The following is a 25,584-nucleotide window of genomic DNA, read 5'->3' on the forward strand; positions in this document are numbered from 1 at the left end:
ATATCAACCACTGGATGTGACATCAATGCAGTCCATATAACCCCCTTGCAGATGTGCTGACGTCAGTTCCTTCTTTTCCGCCCTTGCAATGCTGATCCCGTAATGGTTAGTTCTGCCATTTTCGGCCTACTTCGATATTTTCGTCAAAGGAACAGTGTGCTTTTTCCTGTCCATGTTTTCAGGGTTCAAACCTTGTGGGTCCTGTGGACGACAAATGTGAGCTACAAACCCCCCACTCGATTTATATGTGGTGCTTGGGTGAGCACCACGATGCTGGAGAGTACAACTCCTGTCATCGTCTCCGGCTGAAGGTGCTGCAGGAGCACTGTATGAAGCTTTTAGATGCACGGATGTCAGAGCTGTCCCAGTCTTCACACCGATCATGTTCTCCTTCTTGCACTGAGGTCTGTTCTCGGGCCCGTTCAAGGAGTCGTTCTTTTGGACATCATCTCCATTGACGTCACAAGGTAAGTCACTGCGTAAGCAGTCAAAGTCGTGGAAGTTGCTGACTTCCCCACATACGGCCTCCCACCATTCCTCGGTTGAGGGAATCTTTCCGAGTTACCCAGCCTTTCCACCAAGCCTTTCCTGAGGCCGGACCGACGGTGACCAAGAGGTGTGAATGTTATGATTCACTTAATGCTATCTTCGAGAAATCACATTTTCCTGGAGTGCCTGTGGGTCCCAAGGAGGTGCAAGAGGTCTTGACTAAGTCCACACCGGCAGGTTCGTCCTCGGCTTCAGTTAGACCTTCGGTTTCTGTTAACAAAGCTGTTACAGTGCCAGAGCACAGCCCTCCAGGGGTTCCTCCTACAGCACCTGTATCCGATCAGGCAACTCCGGCGACGCCATTGGTGGCGCCGATCGAAATGCATCCCTCTCCCTGTCTGAAGTCAACATCGAGGATTCCTCTTCTTGGCACCGGTCTACGTCAGTTACGGCGCCAGTCATGCTGGTTATCCCTATCCTCCCTCCACATTCTGGAGAGTCACCTCATATTTGTATTTCTGAAGGATGTAGTGAAGAGGCTGATGAAGATAAACCACACATTTCACATGTGACTCAGCCTCATATAGAGGACAGCTGGATAGCTGCCCTAGCTACAGCTAGTGGTTTGGACTCTTCCCCAGCCTCAGGCGTACTTTTACCTCCTGGCCTTGCTACAGAGCAGAGTTCCACTCTGGCTGACATGCTGGGACGGGTTGCTGTGGTTTTGGATCTAACACTTCCTTCAGTGGAATTAACTTGTGATCCTCTGATTGACGTTCTCCATCAAGGCCAAACAGGGGTTGAGCCAGTGGTTCCTTACAGGGTAACCCTTTATGACATTTTGTTGGGGGCTTGGACTAAGACTGATACAGGGGCTTCTGTTGATTGGGCTATATCTCACAGGCACCGACCTGCTTAAGTGATCCGACTTGTCTACGTGGACAACCTACTCATTGTAGTTTGGAGGTACAGGCTGCTTTAGACCCATGCTATTGAGTCTCTCCCACATGTCCCATCTGGCAAAGATTCCAGGAGTATGGACGTTTGTGGCAGGTATATTTTTCCTCTACAAGTTCTGCTGTACGCTCTGTTAATATGTCTTGCATTCTTGGACGTTTTTCACATTCATTATGGGACTCATTTGAAAGCATCTTGCCTACTCTTTTGGATGATCTTCAGAACACTCTTACCCCTATGATTCAAGATGGCTAGCAGGCAGCTAAATTAATCATTCGCTGTGGTATGAATACTACTGATTCTGTGGGTCGGAACATGGTTTCCTTAATTGTCCTACGTTGCCGTGCCTGGTTCTGTACCTCCGGATTTTCAGAGGCAGTTCAGACCACATTGATTGACATGCCTATTGATGGTGCCCATTTATTTGGTGCACAGGATGACTCTGCTTTAAGGCATTTTCACAAAAGTAGGCGTGGAACCGAGAATTAGCTTTGTTCCTCTCTACCCTTTGCCTAGTTAATACCTCCTGTATTGGCTTGTAGGGCTTTTATTATTCTTTACATACTTCATAGATGAGCTGTGCTTTGGCAGTGCCGTGAGGCTTTTCTGTTCTATGTTTGTGCCACCTAATGGTGGCACCTGGTGGGGTGTTCCTGCTTTCAGCAGGTGTTATTTTTCCTTAAACTGTCAAGCATAGATTATTGGGGTATTTATTATCCAGAGACCCAATGAAGGTTGTCATACCTGCTGCTTCAAGGCTACTTTCATTATTATTATTGTTTATTACATAGGGGGTCATTTTGACCTTGGCGGTCTTTTGACAAGACCGCTGAGGGACCGCCGTGCTGAAGACCACCAGTGGTGGCGGTTTTCCGCTCTGCATATTATGATTGCTGGCAGCCCTCCGTCCTTTTTCGGACGGAGAGCCACCAGCAGCCATACTGGCGGGCACCGGGGAAGTGGAGGTTGCTCCACCTCCACCGCCACGTCAACAGAACACCGCCCACCGTATCACATTCTGTGATTCGGAGTGGCGGTGTTCTGTTGACGGTGTGGTGGCGGCGGAGCAGCCCCCATGGATCCCGTCCACTCCCGGAGGATCAACGGACCAGGTAAGTTGATCGTCCGTTAGGGGAGGGGGTGGGGAGATGTTGTGTGTTGTGTGCGTGCATGGGGGTGTGCGTGTGTGTATGTAGAGGGGGTGTGTGAGTGTGTGTATGTATGCGGGGGTGTTGTGTGTTTGGAAATGAGTGCGTGTCTGTCTGTATGTATGTCTGTATGGAAGTGTGCGTGTATGTCTGAATGTGGGTGTGTGCGTATGACTGTGTGTGTGGCTGTTGGCATGTATGTTGGTGTGTGTGCGGGTATGTGTGTTGGTGGTGCCTGTGTGCATGTCGGGTGTGAATGTGTAATGTAATGTTAGGGGTAGGGGTGGGGAGGGGGGTCCTGCCACCTTTGGGGGTGGCAGGGGTGGTGGGGGGTGTAGGGGAAGGACTCGGGGTGGGGGAGACCCCTATCAGTGCCAGGGAAGGAATTCCCTGGCACTGATACTGCTCACCGCCATGGATTTTATGGCGGTTCCAAACCCCATGACATCCATGGCGGTCAGCCGGGTCATGATACCACCGGCGGTATTGTGACAACCGCTGGGCTGGAGACCAAGGTCTCCAGCCCAGCGGTCGTCTCCGCCCTGGCGGTCGGATCGGAGAAGTGGCGGATGACCATGGCCGTAACCGCCATGGTCATAATTCCAACATTTTTACCCCCACCCTGTTGGCGGTAAGACCGCCGCTTCTCTGCTGACCGCCAGGATTCTAATGAGGGCCATAGTGTGAAAGTGGTAGTTCTTCACTGCAGGTTTGTCAATGGCAGCTTTTAGCTGTTGATCTCCTTTTGATTCTTAACAATGCCTGATCTAAAGGTGATACTGTTTCCTTACTGTGAAGAGGAGCATGAGCGCAAGAGTTGATACCTTAATGGTATGTACCTTACTCTGAGTGGAGTGTTTGGTTTGTAATCCGCATAGCCTCTGTTGGACTTTTTTGCTTATGCAGGGTCATCCCCAATCTTTTTGCCTCCACCTCCTATTTTTTTCTGACCTGTTGCTGTTGGCTTTTGAACTCTGAGCACTTTACCACTGCTAACCAGTGCTAAAGTGCATATGCTCTCCGTGTAAATTGTATGTAATTGGTTTATCCATGATTGGCATATTTGATTTACTAGTAAGTCCCTAGTAAGGTGCACTAGAGGTGCCAGGGCCTGTAAATGAAATGCTACTAGTGGGCCTGCAGCACTGGTTGTGCCACCCACATAAGTACCTCTGTAATCATGTCTCAGACCTGCCACTGCAGTGTCTGTGTGTGTAGTTTTAACTGTAAATTCGATTTGGCAAGTGTACCCACTTGCCAGGCCTAAACCTTCCCTTTTCTTACATGTCAGACACCCCTAAGGTAGGCCCTAGGTAGCCCCAAGGGCAGGGTGCAGTGTATGGATAAGGTAGGACATATAGTAATGTGGTTTATATGTCCTGACAGTGAAATACTGCCAACTTCGTTTTTCACTGTTGCAAGGCCTGTCTCTCTCATAGGATAACATGGGGGGCTACCTTTAAATATGATTAAAGTGTAGATTCCCCTAGAGAGTAGATGGACATGTGGAGTTTGGGGTCCCTGAACTCACAATTTAAAAATATATCTTTTAGTAAAGTTGATTTTAAGATTGTGCGGTTGAAAATGCCACTTTTAGAAAGTGAGCATTTTCTTGCTTAAACCATTCTGTGACTCTGTCTTGTTTGTGGATTTCCTGTCTGGGTCAGTTTGACAGTTGGGTTGTTTTTTACCTCGCACTAGACAGTGACACAAAAGGAGCTGGGGTGTAACCTGCATTTCCTGATTAGCCATCTTTGCTAGGAGGGAGGGGTGGAGTGGTCACTCTCATCTGAAAGGACTGTGCCTGCCTCTGACAATGCCGGCTCCAACCCCCTGGTGTGGGTCTGAGGCCTTGCCTCGGCAAAGCAGGATTTCACAAGTAGGTGTGAGTCCCCTTTGAAGAAAGGTGACTTCAAAGACTAAAATGGGTATAAGAAGGGCACCCAAATCTACAGACTTTAGAAACACTTCTGGAACCAAGAGGAACCTCTGCCTGGAGAAGAGCTGATAGCTGAGGAAGAAGTGCTGCCCTGCCTGTGACTGTGCTTTGTGGAGCTTTCCTGCAGTGCTGCTTCTGCCAGAGTAAGAGGCCAAAGACTGGACTTTGTATGCCTTCCATCTTGTGAAGAAATCTCCAAGGCTTGAGTTAGAGCTTGTCTCCTGTTGTTTGAAGTCTCAGGGACAGCAAAGACTTCTCTCTGCCAGCACCTGGAGTCTCTGGAGAGACTCCTGCCACGACAAGTGGTGCCCTATCCAGTCCCAGGGCCCTTGAAAGGAAAGCTGGTAGAAATCCAAGAAAATCGACTTAGGACGACTCCGGACCGACGCCGCTGCTGAATCCGGTAACGCCGCCTGCACCTGACGCCGTGACCTTCGCTGGAACGCAACGCTCTTCGCAGGCCCGCCGCCGCTGCAGCCCCGCTGAAGTCCACAGCTCCGTGGAAGTCACCCCACCCCGTCGTGACTGACGCCGCTCGAAGCGCGTGGATTCAATGTTTCGCACAGACGCCGCGATCCCCGACTTCGCGCATCGGCTTGTTTTCACTCTTCACCAAAGGTACTGTACTTGGGGGTCTAAACGACTCCGTGTCCGGCGCCACTGGTGTTGGCTTGTTGGGAACGACTCCGTCACGATGGCGTGTTAACATCTCATCGAAGCATTTTTGTTTCTAAGCGTTTTTTTTTAGTTTAATCTTTAAAAATTCATAACTTGACTTGTGTATGTCGGATTTTTGTCGTTTTGGTCTTGTTTTGTTTAGATAAATATTTCCTATTTTTCTAAACCGGTGTTGTGTCATTTTGTAGTGTTTTCATTAAGTTACTGTGGGGCTCATTCTGAGCCCGGCGGGCGGCGGGAGCCGCCCGCCTGGAGGGAGCCGCCAAATGACCGCACCGCGGTCAAAAGACCGCGGCGGCCATTCAGACATTTTCTCTGGGCCGGCGGGCGCTCTCCAAAAGAGCGCCCGCCGGCCCAGAGGAAATGCCCCTGCAACGAGGACGCCGGCTCAGAATTGAGCCGGCGTAGTTGCAGGGGTGCGACGGGTGCAGTTTGCACCCGTCGCGTATTTCAGTGTCTGCATTGCAGACACTGAAATACACAGTGGGGCCCTCTTACGGGGGCCCCTGCAGTGCCCATGCCATTGGCATGGGCACTGCAGGGGCCCCCAGGGGCCCCGTGGCACCCCCTACCGCCATCCTGATCCTGGCGGGCGAACCGCCAGGAATAGGATGGCGGTAGGGGGTGTCAGAATCCCCCATGGCGGCGCAGCAAGCTGCACTGCCATGGGGGATTCCAAGGGCAGCGGAAAACCGGTGGGAGACCGCCGGTTTTCCTTGTCTGACCGCGGCCGAACCGCCGCGGTCAGAATGCCCTGCGGGGCACCGCCGGTCTGTCGGCGGTGCTCCCGCCGACCCAGAATGACCCCCTGTGTGTGTTGGTACAAACACTTTACACCTAGCGCTCTGAAGTTTAGCCTACAGCTCTGCCAAGCTACCAAGGGGGTAAGCAGGGGTTAGCTGAGGGTGATTCTCTTTTACCCTGACTAGAGTGAGGGTCCTTGCTTGAACAGGGGGTAACCTGACTGTCAACCAAAGACCCCAATTCTAACAGCCTCGTAGAACTCTTTGAGTTGGGAGGGGGTCGCTCCGGCTCAGGGAAACTCAGGTAAGCGCGGAGTCGACCCAGACGTAGGCTCCGAGGATGGAGGCCTAGTTCGTGGACGCTTGTCCCGCGTCGAGTCAGCCGAGCGACGGGGCGAAGTCAGAGAGCGATGGAACTTCATCGACTTCTTCTTCTTCTTACCTTGATCCGAAGATTTCGAAGAAGATGAGTGGTGGTGGCTCTGCGACCGATCTCGAGAACTTCCTCTCGAGCGAGATCGGGATCTACGCGGAGTCGAGTGCCAGGCCGCCATCAGCTTTAGGGACCGCTCCCTCAAAGCCTTCGGATGCATTGCCCAGCACTCGGAGCACGACTTCGGGTCGCGGTTGCGCTCGAGGCACCACAGGCAGACATGATGAGGGTCCATCACCGACATCATGCGGTGGCAGTCTTCGCACGGCTTGAACCCTGTCTTCGGGGACATCCTCGACGCACCAAAGGTCGCACCAAAAAATATCGACAAAATGGTTGAATTTGGCCAAAAAATAGCTGAGGGTAGCTCTCCCTCAGATTAGCGCGTGGCACGGAAAGAAAATAACTGATGTCACTGCGCGAGGGCGGCGTCTATGTACTACTACCGATGTCATCATGGTGACCACGATGCCTACGACGCCTGTGGAGTCGACTGACGCCACCTACCGACACTCAAGGGTATTGCTCAAAGAAAAAATCTCCGGATCCAGTCTGACACCTGGGGGGAAATTCTAAGGTAAGGAATCTGCAACTAGAACATGTCTCTACCAGATAGTTCGTTACCGAAGGTAAGTAACTTGTACGTTGGGATTCCTTAGCTTGTGAGCTATTACACCTTCATTTGAGGGTGCACAGTTGCTTCCTCTGCTGAAATTTATTTTTCTAACTTGTTAGTTCATAAAATTATAAGATTTAGTACCCCGTGTAGGGAACAGGTGATATTAACAGCTCCGTGGTAGTCTCAATATATTATTTGATTTCTGTTGAGGGAGTTTGTAGGACGTTGGCTCGGTATGCACTATTTCAAAGTAAGAAATAGCATGCACAGAGTCCAAGGGTTCCCCTTAGAGGTAAAGATAGTGTCAAAAAGAGATCATTCTAATGCTCTATTTTGTGGTAGTGTGGTCGAGCAGTAGGCTTATCAGAGGGTAGTGTTAAGCATTTGTTGTACACACACAGGCAATAAATGGGGGAACACACACTCAAAGACAATTCCAGGCCAATAGGTTTTTATATAGAAAAATATGTTTTCTTAGTTTATTTTAAGAACCACAGGTTCAAGATTTACAAACAATACTTTAAATGAAAGGTATTTCACTCAGGTATCTTAGGAACTTTGAATCAACACAATATCATGCACAGTTTTAGCAAAAATGGCAATAAGCTATTTTAAAACTAGACTTCAATTTTCAACAGTTCCTGGGGGAAGTAAGTATTGGTTAGTTTTGCAGGTAAGTAAAGCACCTACAGGGTTCAAAGTTGGGTCCAAGGTAGCCCACCGTTGGGGGTTCAGGGCAACCCCAAAGTTACCACACCAGCAGCTCAGGGCCAGTCAGGCGCAGAGGTCAAAGTGGTGCCTAAAACGCATAGGCTTCAATGGAGAAGGGGGTGCCCCGGTTCCAGTCTGCCAGCAGGTGACTTCGGAGGGCAGACCAGGGGGGTTTTGTAGGGCACCGGGGGGGGCACAAGTCAGCACAAAAAGTACACCCTCAGCGGCACAGGGGCGGCCGGGTGCAGAGTGAAAACAGGCGTCGGGTTTACGATTGGTTTCAATGGGAGACCCAGGGGTCTCTTCAGCGAAGCAGGCAGGCAAGGGGGGGGCTCCTCGGGGAAGCCACCACCTGGGCAAGGGAGAGGGCCACCTGGGGGTCGCTTCTGCACTGGAGGTCGGATCCTTCAGGTCCTGGGGGCTGGGGGTGCAGGGTCTTTACCAGGTGTCGGGTTCTTGGAAGCAGGCAGTCACGGTCAGGGGGAGCCTCTGGATTCCCTCTGCAGGCGTCGCTGTGGGGGCTCAGGGGGGTCAACTCTGGATACTCACAGGGTCGTAGTCGCCGGGGAGTCCTCCCTGTAGTGTTGGTTCTCCGCAGGTCGAGCTGGGGGCGCCGGGTGCAGAGTGGAAAGTCTCACGCTTCCGGCGGGAAACGTGTTGTCTTTAAAAGTTGCTTCTTTGTTGCAAAGTTGCAGTTTCTTTGGAACAGGGCCGCTGTCCTCGGGAGTTCTTGGTCCTTTTAGATGCAGGGTAGTCCTCTGAGGCTTCAGAGGTGGCTGGACCCTGGGGGACGCGTTGCTGTTGCAGTTTTTCTCGAAGTGGGGAGACAGGCCGGTAGGGCTGGGGCCAAAGCAGTTGGTGTCTCCGTCTTCTCTGCAGGGCTTCAGGTCAGCAGTCCTTCTTTATCTTAGGTTGCAGGAATCTCCTTTCCTAGGTTCTGGGGGCCCCTAAATACTCAATTTAGGGGTGTGTCTAGGTCTGGGAGGTTAATAGCCAATGACCACTGATAGCGCGTCCAGTCTTAATAAATTACTTGTACTTGGACACGCTGGTGGTCGGTGAACCTTTTAACCGAGTTGGGTTCTCCTCATCCAAGAATATTCGGATCACTCAAATCAATCATCAATAACCATTTATAATCAATAACCAATAATCAATTAATAATCAATCAACAATTTAGTGAAACAGAAAATCAGTAATTAGACACACCATGACCTTTCAGTCATGAATAACCACACCAGTTTATTAAAAGTTAATGAGTTTATTTCCCTATATTAACAAAGCTAGCACAATATAAGTAAGTCTCAAAATCAACTGGTATATGTATACGAACATTACTAGCTGTCCATAGCAACGGAAGAAACGCAATCTACGCAACATCTGGATTATAATGCACTCGGTTATAGCAATGCAAATCACTAATATAAGCAATTGAATTTGACTAATTGCATACATCGGTCAGCATAACAAGATTTCAATTCAGCATGGTGCATCAGATGAATACCTCAACTAGCCTCTAATTAGCATTGGCATGTGGGCCTTCATGCAAAACGAATTTAGTCAACACAAATTTAGAAAACTTCTAGCTTGGGCCCTATCAAAATAAGCAGTTGGTACCTAAGAAGGAAAACACAATGCATAATACAATTATCCTTTCATATTCACCAAATACAATCAGCATTCAAGGAAAAGTCTTCGTCCTTCAGGTACTGGTTCGATCAGCATGGGGCAGGTTTCAAAGGGGCACAGTTAAGGCAAGTTTTCCTTGCTGCAGCAAGGAAAACGGGGCAAAGTTACTGCATGGGCAAGACGGGGCAAAATTAAAGTTAAAGTCTCTAGGGTGAGAATTCTTAAAGTCTCTTTCTCTGCGACAGAGAAAGGTATCAAAGGGCTCATTCCAAAATGGCGTCTTGAATCAGGCTTCAAAATGGCATCGTAGAAAATGCCTGACTTCACTTTGTCCTGTGGGTTTAAGTAAGAAACATTCCAAGTTCTTCAGGGTCTTCCATTGGAGGGTTCATAGGGTGGCTTCCTTTTGACCAATGAATAGTGTCTTTCTCCTAGTACTCATTTTTGCATAAGGTGTCCTTGGAGCCTTGGAACACAAGTTGCAACAAGGTTTGCCAATTATTTCGGTATCAGTGCTTTTATTGTCCGCACCTGCAGAAACTGACCTTGCTTTAAAAAGGGATGAAATTAGCCTAGCACGAAACCTTGAGATAAGTGTATTGGTCATTTCTACTGGAAAAATAAAACCTTAAAGTAAAAGAATATGTCTTTGTTAATACAAGTGAAAACCACACAGTTAAATTTGAGACCAGGCAACTAGGCCAAAGCCTCTGCTAAATTTAAGCTAAGCATAAAACAGTTTCGACAAGAAAATCATAGAATACATTTGCAAATATGACGGATTACTACATTTGTCGATTCTTCATGATTAATTAAGCTCATTTACAATAATGGCGAACTACCCCGTGGGCACAATTTCCCACGTACGTCATTTTCTTTGCTAAAATCACACTACCTTATACGATTTTGATTACATGATATATGAATATATGTTAGTCTTTCTTTTACTGTGTCATCACTACTAGCCCTGAGGGTGGCTACATCCTCTTTGTGCCTCCTCCCTGAGGGGAGGGGGGCACATCCCTAATCCTATTGGGGGAATCCTCCATCTGCAAGATGGAGGATTTCTAAAACTCAGTCACCTCAGCTCAGGACACCTTAGGGGTTGTCCTGAATGGCCAGTGACTCCTCCTTGTTTTTCTCATTATCTCCTCAGGCCTTGCCGCCAAAAGTGGGGCCGTGGCCGGAGGGGGCGGGCATCTCCCCTAGCTGGGATGCCCTGTGGTGCTGTAACAAAGGGGGTGAGCCTTTGAGGCTCACTGCCAGGTGTTACAGTTCCTGCAGGGGGAGAGAAGCACCTCCACCCAGTACAGGCTTTGCTACTAGCCACAGAGTGACAAAGGCACTCTCCCCATGTAGCCAGAAACATGTCTGGTGTGTGGCACGCAGGCAAAACTAGTTAGCCCACACTGGAAGTCGGGTATGTTTTCAGGGGGCATCTCTAAGATGCCCTCTGGGGTGTATTTCACAATAAAATGTACACTGGCATCAGCGTGCATTTATTGTGCTGAGAAGTTTGATACCAAACTTCCCAGTTTTCAGTGTAGCCATTATGGTGCTGTGGAGTTCGTGTATGACAGACTCTCAGACCATATACTCTTATGGCTACCCTGCACTTACAATGTCTAAGGTTTTGCTTAGACACTGTAGAGGCATAGGGCTCATGCACCTATGCCTTCACCTATGGTATAGTGCACCCTGCCTTAGGGCTGTAAGGCCTGCTAGAGGGGTGACTTATCTATGCCATGGTCAGTGTGAGGTAGGCATGGCACCCTGAGGGGAGTACCATGTCGACTTAGTCATTTTCTCCCCACCAGCACACACAAGCTGGCAAGCAGTGTGTCTGTGCTGAGTGAGGGGTCCCCAGAGTGGCATAAGACATGCTGCAGCCCTTATAGACCTTCCCTGGCATCAGGGTCCTTGGTACCAGGGGTACCAGTTACAAGGGACTTACCTGGATGCCAGGGTGTGCCAATTGTGGAGACAAAGGTACAGATTTAGGGAAAGAACACAGGTGCTGGGGCCTGGTTAGCAGGCCTCAGCACACTTTCAAATCATAACTTGGCATCAGCAAAGGCAAAAAGTCAGGGGGTAACCATGCCAAGGAGGCATTTCCTTACACAACCCCCCCAAACGAAAAAGGATGAGACTAACCTTTCCCAAGAGAGTCTTCATTTTCTAAGTGGAAGAACCTGGAAAGGCCATCAGCATTGGCATGGGCAGTTCTAGGTCTGTGTTCCACTATAAAGTCCATTCAGTGTAGGGAGATGGACCACCTCAACAGTTTTGGATTTTCACCTTTCATTTGCATTAGCCACCTGAGAGGTCTGTGGTCAGTTTGAACTACAAAGTGAGTACCAAAGAGGTATGGTCTCAGCGTCTTCAGGGACCAAACCACAGCAAAGACCTCCCTCTCAATGGCACTCCAACGCTGCTCCCTGGGGAGTAACCTCCTGCTAATGAAAGCAACAGGCTGGTCAAGGCCATCATCATTTGTTTGGGACAAAATTGCCCCTATCCCATGTTCAGTGGCATCAGTCTGCACAATTAACTGCTTGGAATAATCTGGAGCTTTTAGAACTGGTGCTGTGCACATAGCTTGTTTCAGGGTGTCAAAGGCCTGTTGGTATTCTACAGTCCAGTTTACCTTCTTAGGCATTTTCTTGAAGGTAAGTTCTGTGAGGGGTGTCACTATTGATCCATATCCCTTCACAAACCTCCTGTAGTACCCAGTCAAGCCAAGGAATGCCCTGACTTGAGTCTGGGTTTTTGGAGCTACCCAGTCCAGAATAATCTGGATCTTGGGTTGGAGTGGCTGAACTTGGCCTCCACCTACAAGGTGTCCCAAGTAAACCACAGTTCCCTGCCCTATATGACATTTGGATGCCTTGATAGAGAGGCCTGCTGCTTGCAGGGCCTTCAAAACCTTCTTCAGTTGGACCAGGTGATCCTGCCAGCTGGAGCTAAAGACAGCAATATCGAGAAGATAAGCTGCACTAAAGGACATCAAGCCAGCAAGCACTTGATTCACCAACCTTTGGAAGGTGGCAGGGGCTTTTTTTTTAAGCCAAAGGGCATAACAGTACACTGATAATGCCCATCAGGTGCAGAGAATGCTGTCTTTTCTTTTGCTCCTGGTGCCATTTTGATTTGCCAGTACCCTGCTGTCAAGTCAAAGGTACTTAAGTATCTGGCAGCACCTAGTTTGTCAATTAATTCATTTGCCCTTGGAATGGGATGGGCATCTGTCTTGGTGACAGAATTAAGTCCTCTGTAATCCACACTAAACCTCATCTCTCTCTTACCATCCTGGGTGTGAGGTTTGGGGACTAAGACCACTGGGCTAGCCCAGGGACAGTCAGAGTGCTCAATGACTCCCAATTCCAGCATCTTGTGGACTTCCACTTTGATGCTTTCCTTAACTTGGTCAGACTGTCTGAAAATTTTGTTTTTGACAGGCATGCTGTCTCCTGTGACCACATCATGGGTACACAGGTGTGTCTAACCAGGGGTTAGGGAAAGAGCTCAGCAAACTGTTGTAAGACTTTCCTACAGTCAGATTGCTGTTGGCCAGAGAGGGTGTCTGAATAGACCACTCCATCTACTGAGCCATCTTTAGGGTCTGTGGAGAGGAGATCAGGGAGAGGTTCACTCTCAGCTTCCTGGTCCTCATCTGTCACCATCAGCAGATTCACATCTGCCCTGTCATGAAAGAGTTTGAGGCGGTTCACATGGATCACCCTTTTGGGGGTTCTGCTAGTGCCTAGGTCTACCAGGTAGGTGACCTGACTCTTCTTCTCTAGTACTGGGTAAGGGCCACTCCATCTGTCCGGAAGTGCCCTGGGAGCCACAGGCTCCAAAACCCAGACTTTCTGCCCTGGCTGAAACTCGACCATAGCAGCCTTTTGGTCATACCACATCTTCTGGAGTTGTTGGCAGGCCTCAAGGTTTTTGCTTGCCTTTTCCATGTACTCTGCCATCCTGGAACGTAGGCCTAGGGCATAGTCCACTATATCTTGTTTAGGCTCATGAAGAGGTCTCTCTCAGCCTTCTTTTACAAGAGCTAGTGGTCCCCCTACAGGATGGCCAAACAGAAGTTCAAAGGGGGAAAACCCTACTCCCTTCTGAGGCATCACTCTGTAGGCGAAAATCAGACATGGCAAGAGGACATCCCATCTTCTTTTGAGTTTTTTAGGGAGCCCCATGACCATGCCTTTCAATGTCTTGTTAAATCTTTCTACAAGACCATTGCTTTGTGGATGATATGATGTGGTGAATTTGTAAGTCACCCCACACTCATTCCACATGTGCTTCAGGTATGCTGACATGAAGTTGGTACCTCTGTCAGACACCACCTCCTTAGGAAATCCCACTCTGGTAAAGATACCTATGTGTGCTTTAGCTACTGCAGGGGCAGTAGTGGACCTAAGGGAAATTGCTTCAGGGTACCTAGTGGCATGATCCACTACCACTAGGATATACTGGTTCCCTGAGGCTGTGTGAGGTTCAAGTGGACCCACTATGTCCACACCCACTCTTTCAAAGGGGACCCCCCACCACTGGGAGTGGAATGAGGGGGACCTTTGGGTGTCCACCTATCTTACCACTGGCTTGACAGGTGGCACAGGAGACACAAAACTCCTTTACTTTCTGGGACATGTTGGGCCAATAGAAATGGTTAACTAACCTTTCCCAAGTCTTGGTTTGTCCCTAATGCCCAGCAAGTGGAATATCATGAGCTAAGGTCAGAATGAACTTCCTAAACTCCTGAGGCACTACCACTCTCCTAGTGGCACCAGGTTTGGGATCTCTTGCCTCAGTGTAGAGGAGTCCATCTTCCCAATAGACTCTATGTTTTCCAGTGATTTTCCCTTTGGTCTCTTCAGCAGCTTGCTGCCTAAGGCCTTCAAGAGAGGGACATGTTTCTTGCCCCTTACACAACTGTTCCCTTGTGGGTCCCCTGGGCCTAGGAGCTCAACCTGATAAGGTTCTAACTCCATGGGCTCAGTTCCCTCAGAGGGCAGAACTTCTTCCTGGGAAGAGATGTTCCCTTTCTGTTGTTGTGTTGAAGCTGGTTCTCCAGTCTTCTTTCATTTCCTCTTGGAGGGTTGGGCCATTTTTCCAGGCTTCAACACCACTTTTTCACCCTGAGTCTTGCACTGCGCCCTTGTTTTGACACACACCAGTTCAGGGATACCCAGCATGGCTGCATGGGTTTTGAGTTCTACCTCAGCCCATGCTGAGGACTCCAGGTCATTTCCAAGCAAACAGTCTACAGGGATATTTGAGGAGACCACCACCTGTTTCAGGCCATTGATCCCTCCCCATTCTAAAGTTACCGTAGCCATGGGATGTACTTTAGTCTGATTGTCAGCGATGGTGACTGGATAAGTTTGTCCAGCCAGGTATTGACCAGGGGAAACCAGTTTCTCTGTCACCATGGTGACACTGGCACCTGTATCCCGCAGGCCTCCTACACTAATCCCATTAATTAAGAGTTGCTGCCTGGAGTTTTGCATATTAGGGGGCCAGGCAGCCAGTGTGGCTAAGTCCACCCCACCCTCAGAGACTAATGTAGCCTCAGTGTGAACCCTGATTTGCTCTGGGCACACTGTTGATCCCACCTGGAGACTGGCTATTCCAGTGCTAACTGGAGTAGAGTTTGAAGTGGAACCTTTCTTGGGACAGGCCTTGTCTCCAGTTTGGTGTCCCTGCTGATTACAGCTATAACACCAGGCCTTCTTGGGATCAAAGTTTTTACCCTTGTACCCAAAATTGGATTGTGAAGAGGCTTTGGACCCTCCCTCCTGAGCAGGTTTTTGGGGCCCTGTAGAAGACTCTTTACTTTTTCCCTTGGATGTCTCAACACTCTTTCCCTGGGGAGTCTTTGTGACCCCTTTCTTTGGTCACCCCCTATGGAAGTCTTAGTCACCCTAGTCTTCACCCAATGGTCCGCCTTCTTTCCCAATTCTTGGGGAGAAATTGGTCCTAGGTCTACCAGATGTTGATGCAGTTTATCATTGAAACAATTACTTAACAGGTGTTCTTTCATAAACAGATTGTAATCCCATCATAATCACTTACACCACTGCCATTAATCCAACCATCCAGTGTTTTGACTGAGAAGTTAACAAAATCAACCCAGGTCTGGCTCGAGGATTTTTGAGCCCCCCTGAACCTAATCCTGTACTCCTCAGTTGAGAATCCAAAGCCCTCAATCAGGATAGCCTTCATGAGGTCATAGGATTCTGCATCGTTTCCAGAGAGTGTGAGGGGTCTATCCCTACACTTTCCAGTGAACATTTCCCAAAGGAGAGCTCCCCAGTGAGATTTGTTTACTTTTCTGGTTGCACAAGCCCTCTCAAAAGCTGTGAACCATTTGGTGATGTCATCACCATCTTCATATTTAGTTACAATCCATTTAGGGATTTTTAGCATGTCAGGAGAATCTCTGAACCTATTTATATTGCTGCCACCATTGATGGGACCTAAGCCCATCTCTTGTCTTTCCCTTTCTATGGCTAGGATCTGTCTTTCCAGAGCCAATCTTTTGGCCAACCTGGCTAGCAGGAGGTCATCTTCATTGAGGCTGTCCTCAATGCTTCCAGAGTTGCTGGACTCTCCTGTGAGAGAAGCAGCATCTCTGACTTTCACACTTGGAGTCAGGATCGGAGGAACCCTGGTCTCCCTACCTAGGGTTGGAGGTGGGAGTTCCTCCAACTCACTAGTGTCCCCCTCTGTGAAGGCATCATCAGAGGGTTGTTTTTAGCAAACTCTGCCAAGAGCTCCTGGAGCTGTACTTTGGTAGGGTTTGAACCAGTCTTTATCTTTTTGATTTTACAGAGAGACCTTAACTCTGACATCCTAAGATGCAGGTAAGGGGTGAGGTTGTGTTCCATCACTAACTCTTCTGTAGACATTTTGTTTCTAAAAGTTGGAATACTTTTTAAGAATCTAAAACTATCTCTAGAACTTAATTCAAACTTTGCAAAAACTTTTAAACTCTAAAAGAAATGCTAACAGGGACTAACACAAAGCCCTAGCAGCACTTTTAAAAATGTAGAAAAATAGCTCAAATTTCAAAAATCAGTTTCTAATGACAATTTTTGGAATTTAGGGCCAGATGTAGGAAACACTTTGCGAGTCGCAAACGGCAAAATCTGCCGTTTGCGACTCGCAAATGCGTGTTTCCTATGCAGAAATGCATTTTGCGAGTCGTTACCGACTCGCAAAATGCATTTCCGAATCGCAAATAGGAAGGGGTGTTCCCTTCCTATTTGCGAGTCGCAGTGGTATGCAACTCCATTTGCGACCGCGTACGCGGTCGCAAATGGAGTCGCAGTTACCATCCACTTCAAGTGGATGGTAACCCACTCGCAAATTGGAAGGGGTCCCCATGGGACCCCTTCCAGTTTGAGACTGGACCCCAAAATATTTTTTCAGGGCAGGGAGTGGTCCAAGGGACCACTACCTGCCCTGAAAAAACCGAAACAAAAGGTTTCGGATTTTTTTTAAATGCAGCTCGTTTTCCCTTAGGGAAAGCGGGCTACATTTAAAAAAAAAAAAAAAACTGCTTTATTGAAAAGCAGGTCGCTAACATGGAGGCCTGCTGACTACAGCAGGCCTCCATGTTAGCGAGTGCCTATACTCGCAATGGGGCCGCAATTTGCGACCCACCTCATGAATATTCATGAGGTGGGTCATTGCGACCCCATTGCGAGTCGCAGTCGGTGTCTGAGACACCGTACTGCATAGCAATTTGCGAGTTGCAAATTGCGAGTCGGAAGGACTCGCAATTTGCAACTCGCAAATTGCTTCCTTCCTACATCTGGCCCTAAGTCGTGTGATCAGGTATTGGCTGAGTAGTCCAGCAAATGCAAAGTCTTGTACCCCACCGCTGATCCACCAATGTAGGAAGTTGGCTCTGTATGTACTATTTCAAAGTATGAAATAGCATGCACAGAGTCCAAGGGTTCCCCTTAGAGGTAAGATAGTGGCAAAAAGAGATAATTCTAATGCTCTATTTTGTGGTAGTGTGGTCGAGCAGTAGGCTCATCAGAGGGTAGTGTTAAGCATTTGTTGTACACACACAGGCAATAAATAAGGAACACACACTCAAAGACAATTCCAGGCCGATAGGTTTTTATATAGAAAAATATATTTTCTTAGTTTCTTTTAAGAACCACAGGTTCAAGATTTACAAACAATACTTTAAATGAAAGGTATTTCACTCAGGTATCTTAGGAACTTTGAATCAAGACAATATCATGCACAGTTTTAGCAAAAATGGCAATAAGCTATTTTAAAACTAGACAGCGCAATTTTCAACAGTTCCTGGGGGAAGTAAGTATTGGTTAGTTTTGTAGGTAAGTAAAGCACCTACAGGGTTTAAAGTTGGGTCCAAGGTAGCCCACCGTTGGGGGTTCAGGGCAACCCCAAAGTTACCACACCAGCAGCTCAGGGCAGGTCAGGTGCAGAGTTCAAAGTGGTGCCCAAAACGCATAGGCTTCAATGGAGAAGGGGGTGCCCCGGTTCCAGTCTGCCAGCAGGTAAGAACCCGCGACTTTGGAGAGCAGACCAGGGGGGTTTTGTAGGGCACCGGCGGGGACACAAGTCAGCACAAAAAGTACACCCTCAGCGGCACAGAGGCGGCCGGGTGCAGAGTGCAAACAGGCGTCGCGTTTACAATTAGTTTCAATGGGAGAGCCAGGTCTCTCTTCAGCGAAGCAGGCAGGCAAGGGGGGGGGCTCCTCGGGGTAGCCACCACCTGGGCAAGGGAGAGGGCCACATGGGGGTCGCTTCTGCACTGGAGGGTGGATCCTTCAGGTCCTGGGGGCTGCGGGTGCAGGGTCTTTACCAGGCGTCGGGTTCTTGGAAGCAGGCAGTCGCGGTCAGACGGAGCCTCTGGATTCCCTCTGCAGGCGTCGCTGTGGGGGCTCAGGGGGGTCAACTCTGGCTACTCACAGGGTCGTAGTCGCCGGGGCGTCCTCCCTGTAGTGTTGGTTCTCCGCAGGTCGAGCTGGGGGCGTCGGGTGCAGAGTGGAAAGTCTCACGCTTCCGGCGGGAAACGTGTTTTCTTTAAAAGTTGCTTCTTTGTTGCAAAGTTGCAGTTTCTTTGGAACAGGGCCGGTGTCCTCAGGAGTTCTTGGTCCTTTTAGATGCAGGGTAGTCCTCTGAGGCTTCAGAGGTCGATGGACCCTGGGGGACGCGTTGCTGTTGCAGTTTTTCTCGAAGTGGGGAGACAGGCCGGTAGGGCTGGGGCCGAAGCAGTTGGTGTCGCTGTCTTCTCTGCAGGGCTTCAGGTCTGCAGTCCTTCTTCGTCTTAGGTTGCAGGAATCTCCTTTCCTAGGTTCTGGGGGCCCTTAAATACTCACTTTAGGGGTGTGTTTAGTTCTGGGAGGTTAGTAGCCAATGGCTACTAGCCCTGAGGGTGGCTACACCCTCTTTGTGCCTCCTCCCTGACGGGAGGGGGGCACATCCCTAATCCTATTGGGGGAATCCTCCATCTGCAAGATGGAGGATTTCTAAAAGTCAGAGTCACCTCAGCTCAGGACACCTTAGGGGTTGTCCTGAATGGCCAGTGACTCCTCCTTGTTTTTCTCATTATCTCCTCCAGCCTTGCCGCCAAAAGTGGGGCCGTGGCCGGAGGGGGCGGGCATCTCCACTAGCTGGGATGCCCTGTGGCGCAGTAAAACAAAGGGGGTGAGCCTTTGAGGCTCACCGCCAGGTGTTACAGTTCCTGCAGGAGGTGGTGAGAAGTACCTCCACCCAGTACAGGCTTTGTTACTACCCACAGAGTGACAAAGGCACTCTCCCCCTGTGGCCAACAACATGTCTGGTGTGTGGCAGGCTGGCAAAACTAGTCAGCCCACACTGGAAGTCGGGTATGTTTTCAGGGGGCATCTCTAAGATGCCCTCTGGGGTGTATTTCACAATACAATGTACACTGGCATCAGTGTGCATTTATTGTGCTGAGAAGTTGGATATCAAACTTCCCAGTTTTCAGTGTAGCCATTATGGTGCTGTGGTGTTCGTGTATGACAGACTCTCAGACTATATACTCTTATGGCTACCCTGCACTTACAATGTCTAAGGTTTTGCTTAGACACTGTAGTCGCATAGGGCTCATGCACCTATGCCCTCACCTATGGTATAGTGCACCCTGTCTTAGGGCTGTAAGACCTGCTAGAGGGGTGACTTATCTATGCCATGGGCAATGTGAGTTGGCATGGCACCCTGAGGGGAGTGTCATGTCGACTTAGTCATTTTCTCCCCACCAGCACACACAAGCTGGCAAGCAGTGTGCTGTGCTGAGTGAGGGGTCCCCAGGGTGGCATAAGACATGCTGCAGCCCCTTAGAGACCTTCCCTGGCATCAGGACCCTTAGTTCCAGGGGTACCAGTTACAAGGGACTTACCTGGATGCCAGGGTGTGCCAATTGTATAGACAAAGGTACAGTTTTAGGGAAAGAACACTGGTGCTGGGGCCTGATTAGCAGGCCTCAGCACACTTTCAAATAATAACTTGGCATCAGAAAAGGCAAAAATTCAGGGGGTAACCATGCCAAGGAGGCATTTCCTTACAGAGTTGTTTAAGATAATCTTATTAATCATGGTCCTTGCAAAGACATGTTTATTCTTCTTCTAATTGGTAATTGGTGACCTTATGTTTTTTATGGGTTTATACAGCAGTAAGGGGGTCTGTTACTAAGTCCTTCTTGTACTTCTCAAAAAAGTAGATGTTGATCTACTCTGTTTGCTATGTGTGTTCTACTTTTAACCCTGATATGGTATTATCAGTTTTTTTACTTCTGCTAGATTTGATACTTTAGAAACCAGAAAGTATTATCTTTGGGACTTTAAGACTTTCTTTGTTTTGGTCTTAAAGGTTTTCTTTAGACACCACATTGTGGTGGATATTCTACACTTTTGTGTACGCATTTGTATGGTTTCGATATGTTCTTTGAACATTATTCTTTCATTTTCACGCTATATGCCATGTTATCATGAGTCTCCATTGAGAAGTATCTCTCTGTAGATTCTGTTCACTCTTTTGTATAGATTCATTAATATTATGGACTGTTTCATAGTTGTTCTGCGTTTTTGCGTTTGTATTTAATATTTACTTCTTTTCTGAAGGGTTTTACCCTCTTGCAGACTAATTTTTCTGCCCTATTAAGATGCTCATATCTGTTTTCATCGTTAATCTGATTCTAGTTGTCATAGGTTGTGCTCACACTTTGTGAAGTGTTGTCTTTAAACGGAATATACAAAATCGATCAAATTGTTTTTTATTTCAGAATCTTTTACATTTTAAATTTGTAAGTATTTGAGTAATCTTCTATTTTATCTATCGATGGGTCTTATTCATGTGTGGGTCATATACTCACCTTGGTCACCTTGGTTTCCGCCACACCACCAAGGTTTATTTTTCATACTTGCTATGTTATTCTGCTTTTTCTTATCAATGATATATATATATATATATATATATATATAGTTTGTTACTACATAGGTGACTGTTTTCTCCTACGTCAGTATATATTAAGGATATCTTAAAGATATTTTTATCAGCTCTAGTTACTTTTCCCGAGGAAAAGTCTATTCCTATGCCAAATGGTCACTATTGTTGTCTTCAACTTCTTTTTAAAGAGGGCAATTTGTTGTTTTCTTCACAAGAGATAGACACTCTGTTTATTATAGAGTAAGCCTAGTTAGGATATACATTTATATGGCAAGAAGGTATTGCTCAACGGCATGTTGTGCTGCTCCATGTTTCAAAAGTGTAGAACAGTGGTTCCCAACTTTTTGACTTCTGTGGACCCCCATTTCATCAATACTGGAGCCCCGGGACCCCCACTGAATCATTATTGGAATCCGGGGACCCCCACTGAGTCATTACTGCTAGTTGGAACCTGTTATTATTATATTTTCTGAGCAGTCACGGACCCCCTGAGGAGTCTTCGCGGACCCCTAGGGGTCCCTGGCCCACAGGTTGGGAACCACTGGTGTAGAACATTCAGTTTGGGTCTATATATATATATATATATATATATATATATATATATATATATATATATAAAAGAAGAAATAGATTTATCTTCATTAGGTCATTTGGCAAAATTGTCGTTCTGGCATGGGTAGAGTTTTTTTTATTTTCCCTCCATTTTTAATTTGTCTTTTTAGACTTTCATTGCCGTGGTCCTTTCCACAGTACTTATGGGTTGTTCATGCATGGGTTTGTATCCCATTGTGGGTGTGAAAGTTTTATATTCATATTGCTAGTTTGCCCCTGACACAGATTGGTCATAGTAACGTGGATATTCTATGTTCATGTTTTTTAAAAGCCTTACGACATCGTTACCTGTTGTCCATTCCACAAGTTTTTCTGTTGTGGAATATGGTATGGCTCACCTACATGATTATGAATGTCCAGACATTTTGAATTTTGCTCCACCAGTTTTGTTCTAGTGAGAGATTTTTAATGGTCTCGTCATGGGTGATGTTATCTCCTTGTTTTCAATGTGTTTATGATTTTTCTTTACACAGTTCTTTTAGTAAAGAATTTGTGTTTACTCATATGAACTCTTATGAACGTATGCTCTATTTCTCCGGTTCTAGACCGGTTTTGTTCTGATTACAGGCTCCCAATGAAATCAGTTCACATACCATCATCCTCTGCGGATGGTATGACTTTGGTATCTGATTCTAAAGTAAGGAAACTGTGGCTAGATGTCTCAATCAGATGAACAAGTTATTTACCTTTGGTAACGCGTTATCTGGTAGAGACAGGATCTAGCCCCAGACTCCTTATCCACCTTTCCATTCTCCCCGCTCTGCGAAGTGAGTCCTTCTTTATCTCCAAGATTTCATTGTGAAAATTCATATCCTGAATTGAGAATTCAGTGACTATTTGACGCAAGGGTGTCTCTTATCTTAGCACCCTGTCAGTTTCTATATGTGACGCCACATTTTGAGCATGGAAAATGGTCACAGAAGAAACTGGTGTTGGCGAGGGGGTATGTGAACTCTGTTGACATCACATTTGGTCGTGCAACGCCCTCTTCCGACACGTGGACGTGGTGTGGGAAAAAAGTTTCCAGATCCAGTCTCTTCCCTGAGGAGGATTCCAAAGTAAGCAATCTGCAGCTAGATCCTGTCTCTATCAGATATTACATTACTGAAGGTAAGTAACTTGTTCTTTTATGCCAGATTTACATGCCAACCAGAAATACATTTTAGAGCATGAAACATCTCAGCAATCACACCCTACATAAATACATTGCAGCATATGCTGGCAAAGCATAAAGGAAGAGAAGTAGCAGAGATCTGTTGTCACCTGGTTCCAGGAGCTTGAGAGCTAAAATGAGGTGTGGTGCTGCCGAGAGTCTAAGCTGTAGAAAAGGGCCACTAATATGCAGCCATGGAGAACCATATTATGCAGTAGGTTAATTGTATCTTTTAATTTGTTGCAGGTATTTGTTCTGAGAGAAGGAAAGAGTACCCCTCTTCTCACCACCCACATTAGCATGCCTGTGAGTGAAGGACTCATCGCAGCATGATTGAGTAGAGTCTAAGTGGAACCCGACGTGGGACACCAGAGAAGGCCAGTTGGATCACATGGAGCCATTATAGTACCAGCAACCAGACGTTTCCCGTCTCTTTCAGCCCTGAAGAGCATGCCTTAACATCCTTGGGGCACTGCGGCTCAGTTGAGACTGGTCTGGACCTGTTTAGAAGCACTCAATTTAATACAGAAAGCTAGATGGAATAGATGCCCTATGATGCCGTTTAGCCTGTATCTGGAGATCAAAGTTATAGAAATGTTTAAAGTCACTCCCTCTTTTACTCAGTCGTCTATTGGCTCAAAATGAACAGAAATGCTTTGAGTGAGGTACATTACAAGATTAGGAAGACCTGTAGCAGGTCAAGATAGAACAGGATTGTTAAAGTTGTGGGGCACTAGTACTGAAGGAAGAGACAAGAATACCACATGCTGTAGGCTTACGTGTTTAGGTACAGTGGCAGATGTGTTCATTTTGCGTGCATGAGCGTATGTGTATGGAGCAAGGAGGGTCTGTTGCTATAACAGCGGATGTTGTTGAATATTAGAACCTGAGAACATTAGCCGATTTACACATATGTGTGCACTTCCTTAATTTCAGATTAGCACGTGAATCAGTAAGTTTCTTGCATTAGCAAAGCTATTTCGGAACTTTTCCAGCAATAGTAGCAGTGAAGATGGTAGTGGACACAAAAGACATTTTGTCAACAAGTGACTGAACATGGATTCTTGCAGCTCAGAATTAAGAAACATCATCACAGGTATGTTGGTGTGTTGTTGGAGCTGCTTTCGGATTTATATAGCATTATTGAGGGGCACTAGCAAAGCTGTTGATAACTCGCATTTCTGAAATCCTAGTTTCTGTGTCAAATCAAGGGTTTTGGATGGATCTCTGCTGCCAGTGGGAGAAATTGCTTACAATTCTCTTATAAGTTCTCTTGGACGTCTTTTTGCTCTTGGCTGGCATCCCTAAGAGGCTAACAGTTGCAAGAACTTAGGAGCAGACGTCAGGCATCCAAACTGAAAAATGCGCTGACGAAAATGGCTGCAGAAGAACTTCCCTAGGAAGAGGACCAGGTACCAGCATCATAGCACAGACATAAGCCAGGGAGTGACATGAGTATGGGAGAAATAATGGCCACAGAGAATCAGGAAAACTGTTCTAAAGCATACTGTCCAAAAATGTCTGCACAGCATAGTGTACCTCTTTACACTATGGCAATGGAGTAGTCCCCAGTAAATATGTGGACCCTTGAAGCATCGATCATGTCATTGTGTCTGTTCTACCCTGTCGAGCCATCCAGGAAGACCAATCTGTGCCAGCACAGCCAGTAATGTATGGCTAAGGTCTCTAGGCCAAAAGTATATCCAGTCACCTTCAATTTTAGCTCTCAAGTAAAATGCAGAGAACACGCCAAAGACGTAGACCTTAGATTCTAAGACAGCTAGCAGAATAGGGATCAAACTACTGCAAGCAAACTGTCCCTCCATATCTAATGGAGCAAGCCGTAGTGACCAGAATTTCCTGTAAGAGGCAACAAAACTGAAACATGGGGTTCAGAAAAACAGCAGAGCTCAGGCAGAAGACAGTCAGTCCTCGGATTGTGCATTGATGTACCCCTACTCTGTCCACCAGCTGTCCCTCACCATCTGGCAACATCTTTTCTGCACCACCACAGCAGATGCCACCCTAGAACAATATGCCATCTATCGCATGAAGACGGGCATAACACCGATCACAGCACCAAGGGTGGAGACCACCAAAGGGGTGCAGATGTTCTCTGGAGGCATGTCATGGCCAGCTGGTGCAGATCATTACTGAAAATGACTGGAAGAGCAATGCACTTGGGCGACCTACCGACTAGGCAACCATCATGGAACTCTGCAGTCTGCAAATTAGAATGAAGGGAAGGGGAACTGCACTGCAGAGCTATGTGTGATATCCCAGTATTGAAACAAGTGGGTGTTGGGAGAGGTACTAAATGTCAGAAGTGGTGCATAAATAAAATATATGGGAGTTACCAGTGCAGGAGCAGTTGGGTGGAGTAGAATAAAGTTATTGTGGCAAGGTTGTGTGTGAAGTACCAAAATTGAAATAGTGAATATTGTAAGTAAACCTAGAGCTCTGCTGGTAAATCAAAGGTGCTACATGGCAAGGCACGATTTGTGACAGGAAGCTACCTGTGTCATAGAATGTCTTGCATTAGTTCATCTCTCCTTTCACAAGAATCTGCAGCTTTTTAACTAAACCAATTAAGTTAAAAACAAAAATTCTATGAAAGGAACAATCCTCGAGTTCTATTTAGAAGAAACGTAGGAAATGTTTAACATTAAATTAATCTAGTGTGTCAATTTTATCAGTTTTCTGTATCTGTAACCATCATTTTAACATACAGAGAAACCATTCTGTATTTTAGCTCTGTGACAATCAGAGCCCAGTCTTCTGAATCTTATTAAACGGTACCCTGGGCTTTCTGGCCGAAATATACAGAAATTAACAGCTTTGTTCCCTCCGTCTCGTTGCAATACTTGAGAATACTTTTCTCTGGGGATGCATGGATGTCAGAGTGTTTCACTATGACTACTAACCTTGATAACGGTTTTAATGCCACAAACTCCATTCCTGGACTATTCTCTCTGCTCTTTGCAAAACACATTGGCCCTCATTATGAACA

At 47.2% G+C, this 25,584-nt stretch overlaps 1 protein-coding gene across 1 annotated transcript in view; it reads left to right on the top strand.

The window, feature by feature from the left end:
- LOC138258720 (Bardet-Biedl syndrome 1 protein-like) overlaps positions 1-25,313 on the top strand; it is a 235,056-nt gene extending 209,743 nt beyond the window's left edge. Inside the window, exon 6 of the mRNA XM_069206001.1 lies at positions 22,821-25,313. Coding sequence (XP_069062102.1) covers positions 22,821-22,907 — 87 coding nt within the window. The 3' untranslated portion in view covers positions 22,908-25,313. The remainder of the gene's footprint in view (positions 1-22,820) is intronic.
- Positions 25,314-25,584: the final 271 nt, after the last annotated feature.

This window comes from Pleurodeles waltl, chromosome 9 (assembly GCF_031143425.1).
Source record: "Pleurodeles waltl isolate 20211129_DDA chromosome 9, aPleWal1.hap1.20221129, whole genome shotgun sequence".
Taxonomy (NCBI): Eukaryota; Metazoa; Chordata; class Amphibia; order Caudata; family Salamandridae; genus Pleurodeles; species Pleurodeles waltl.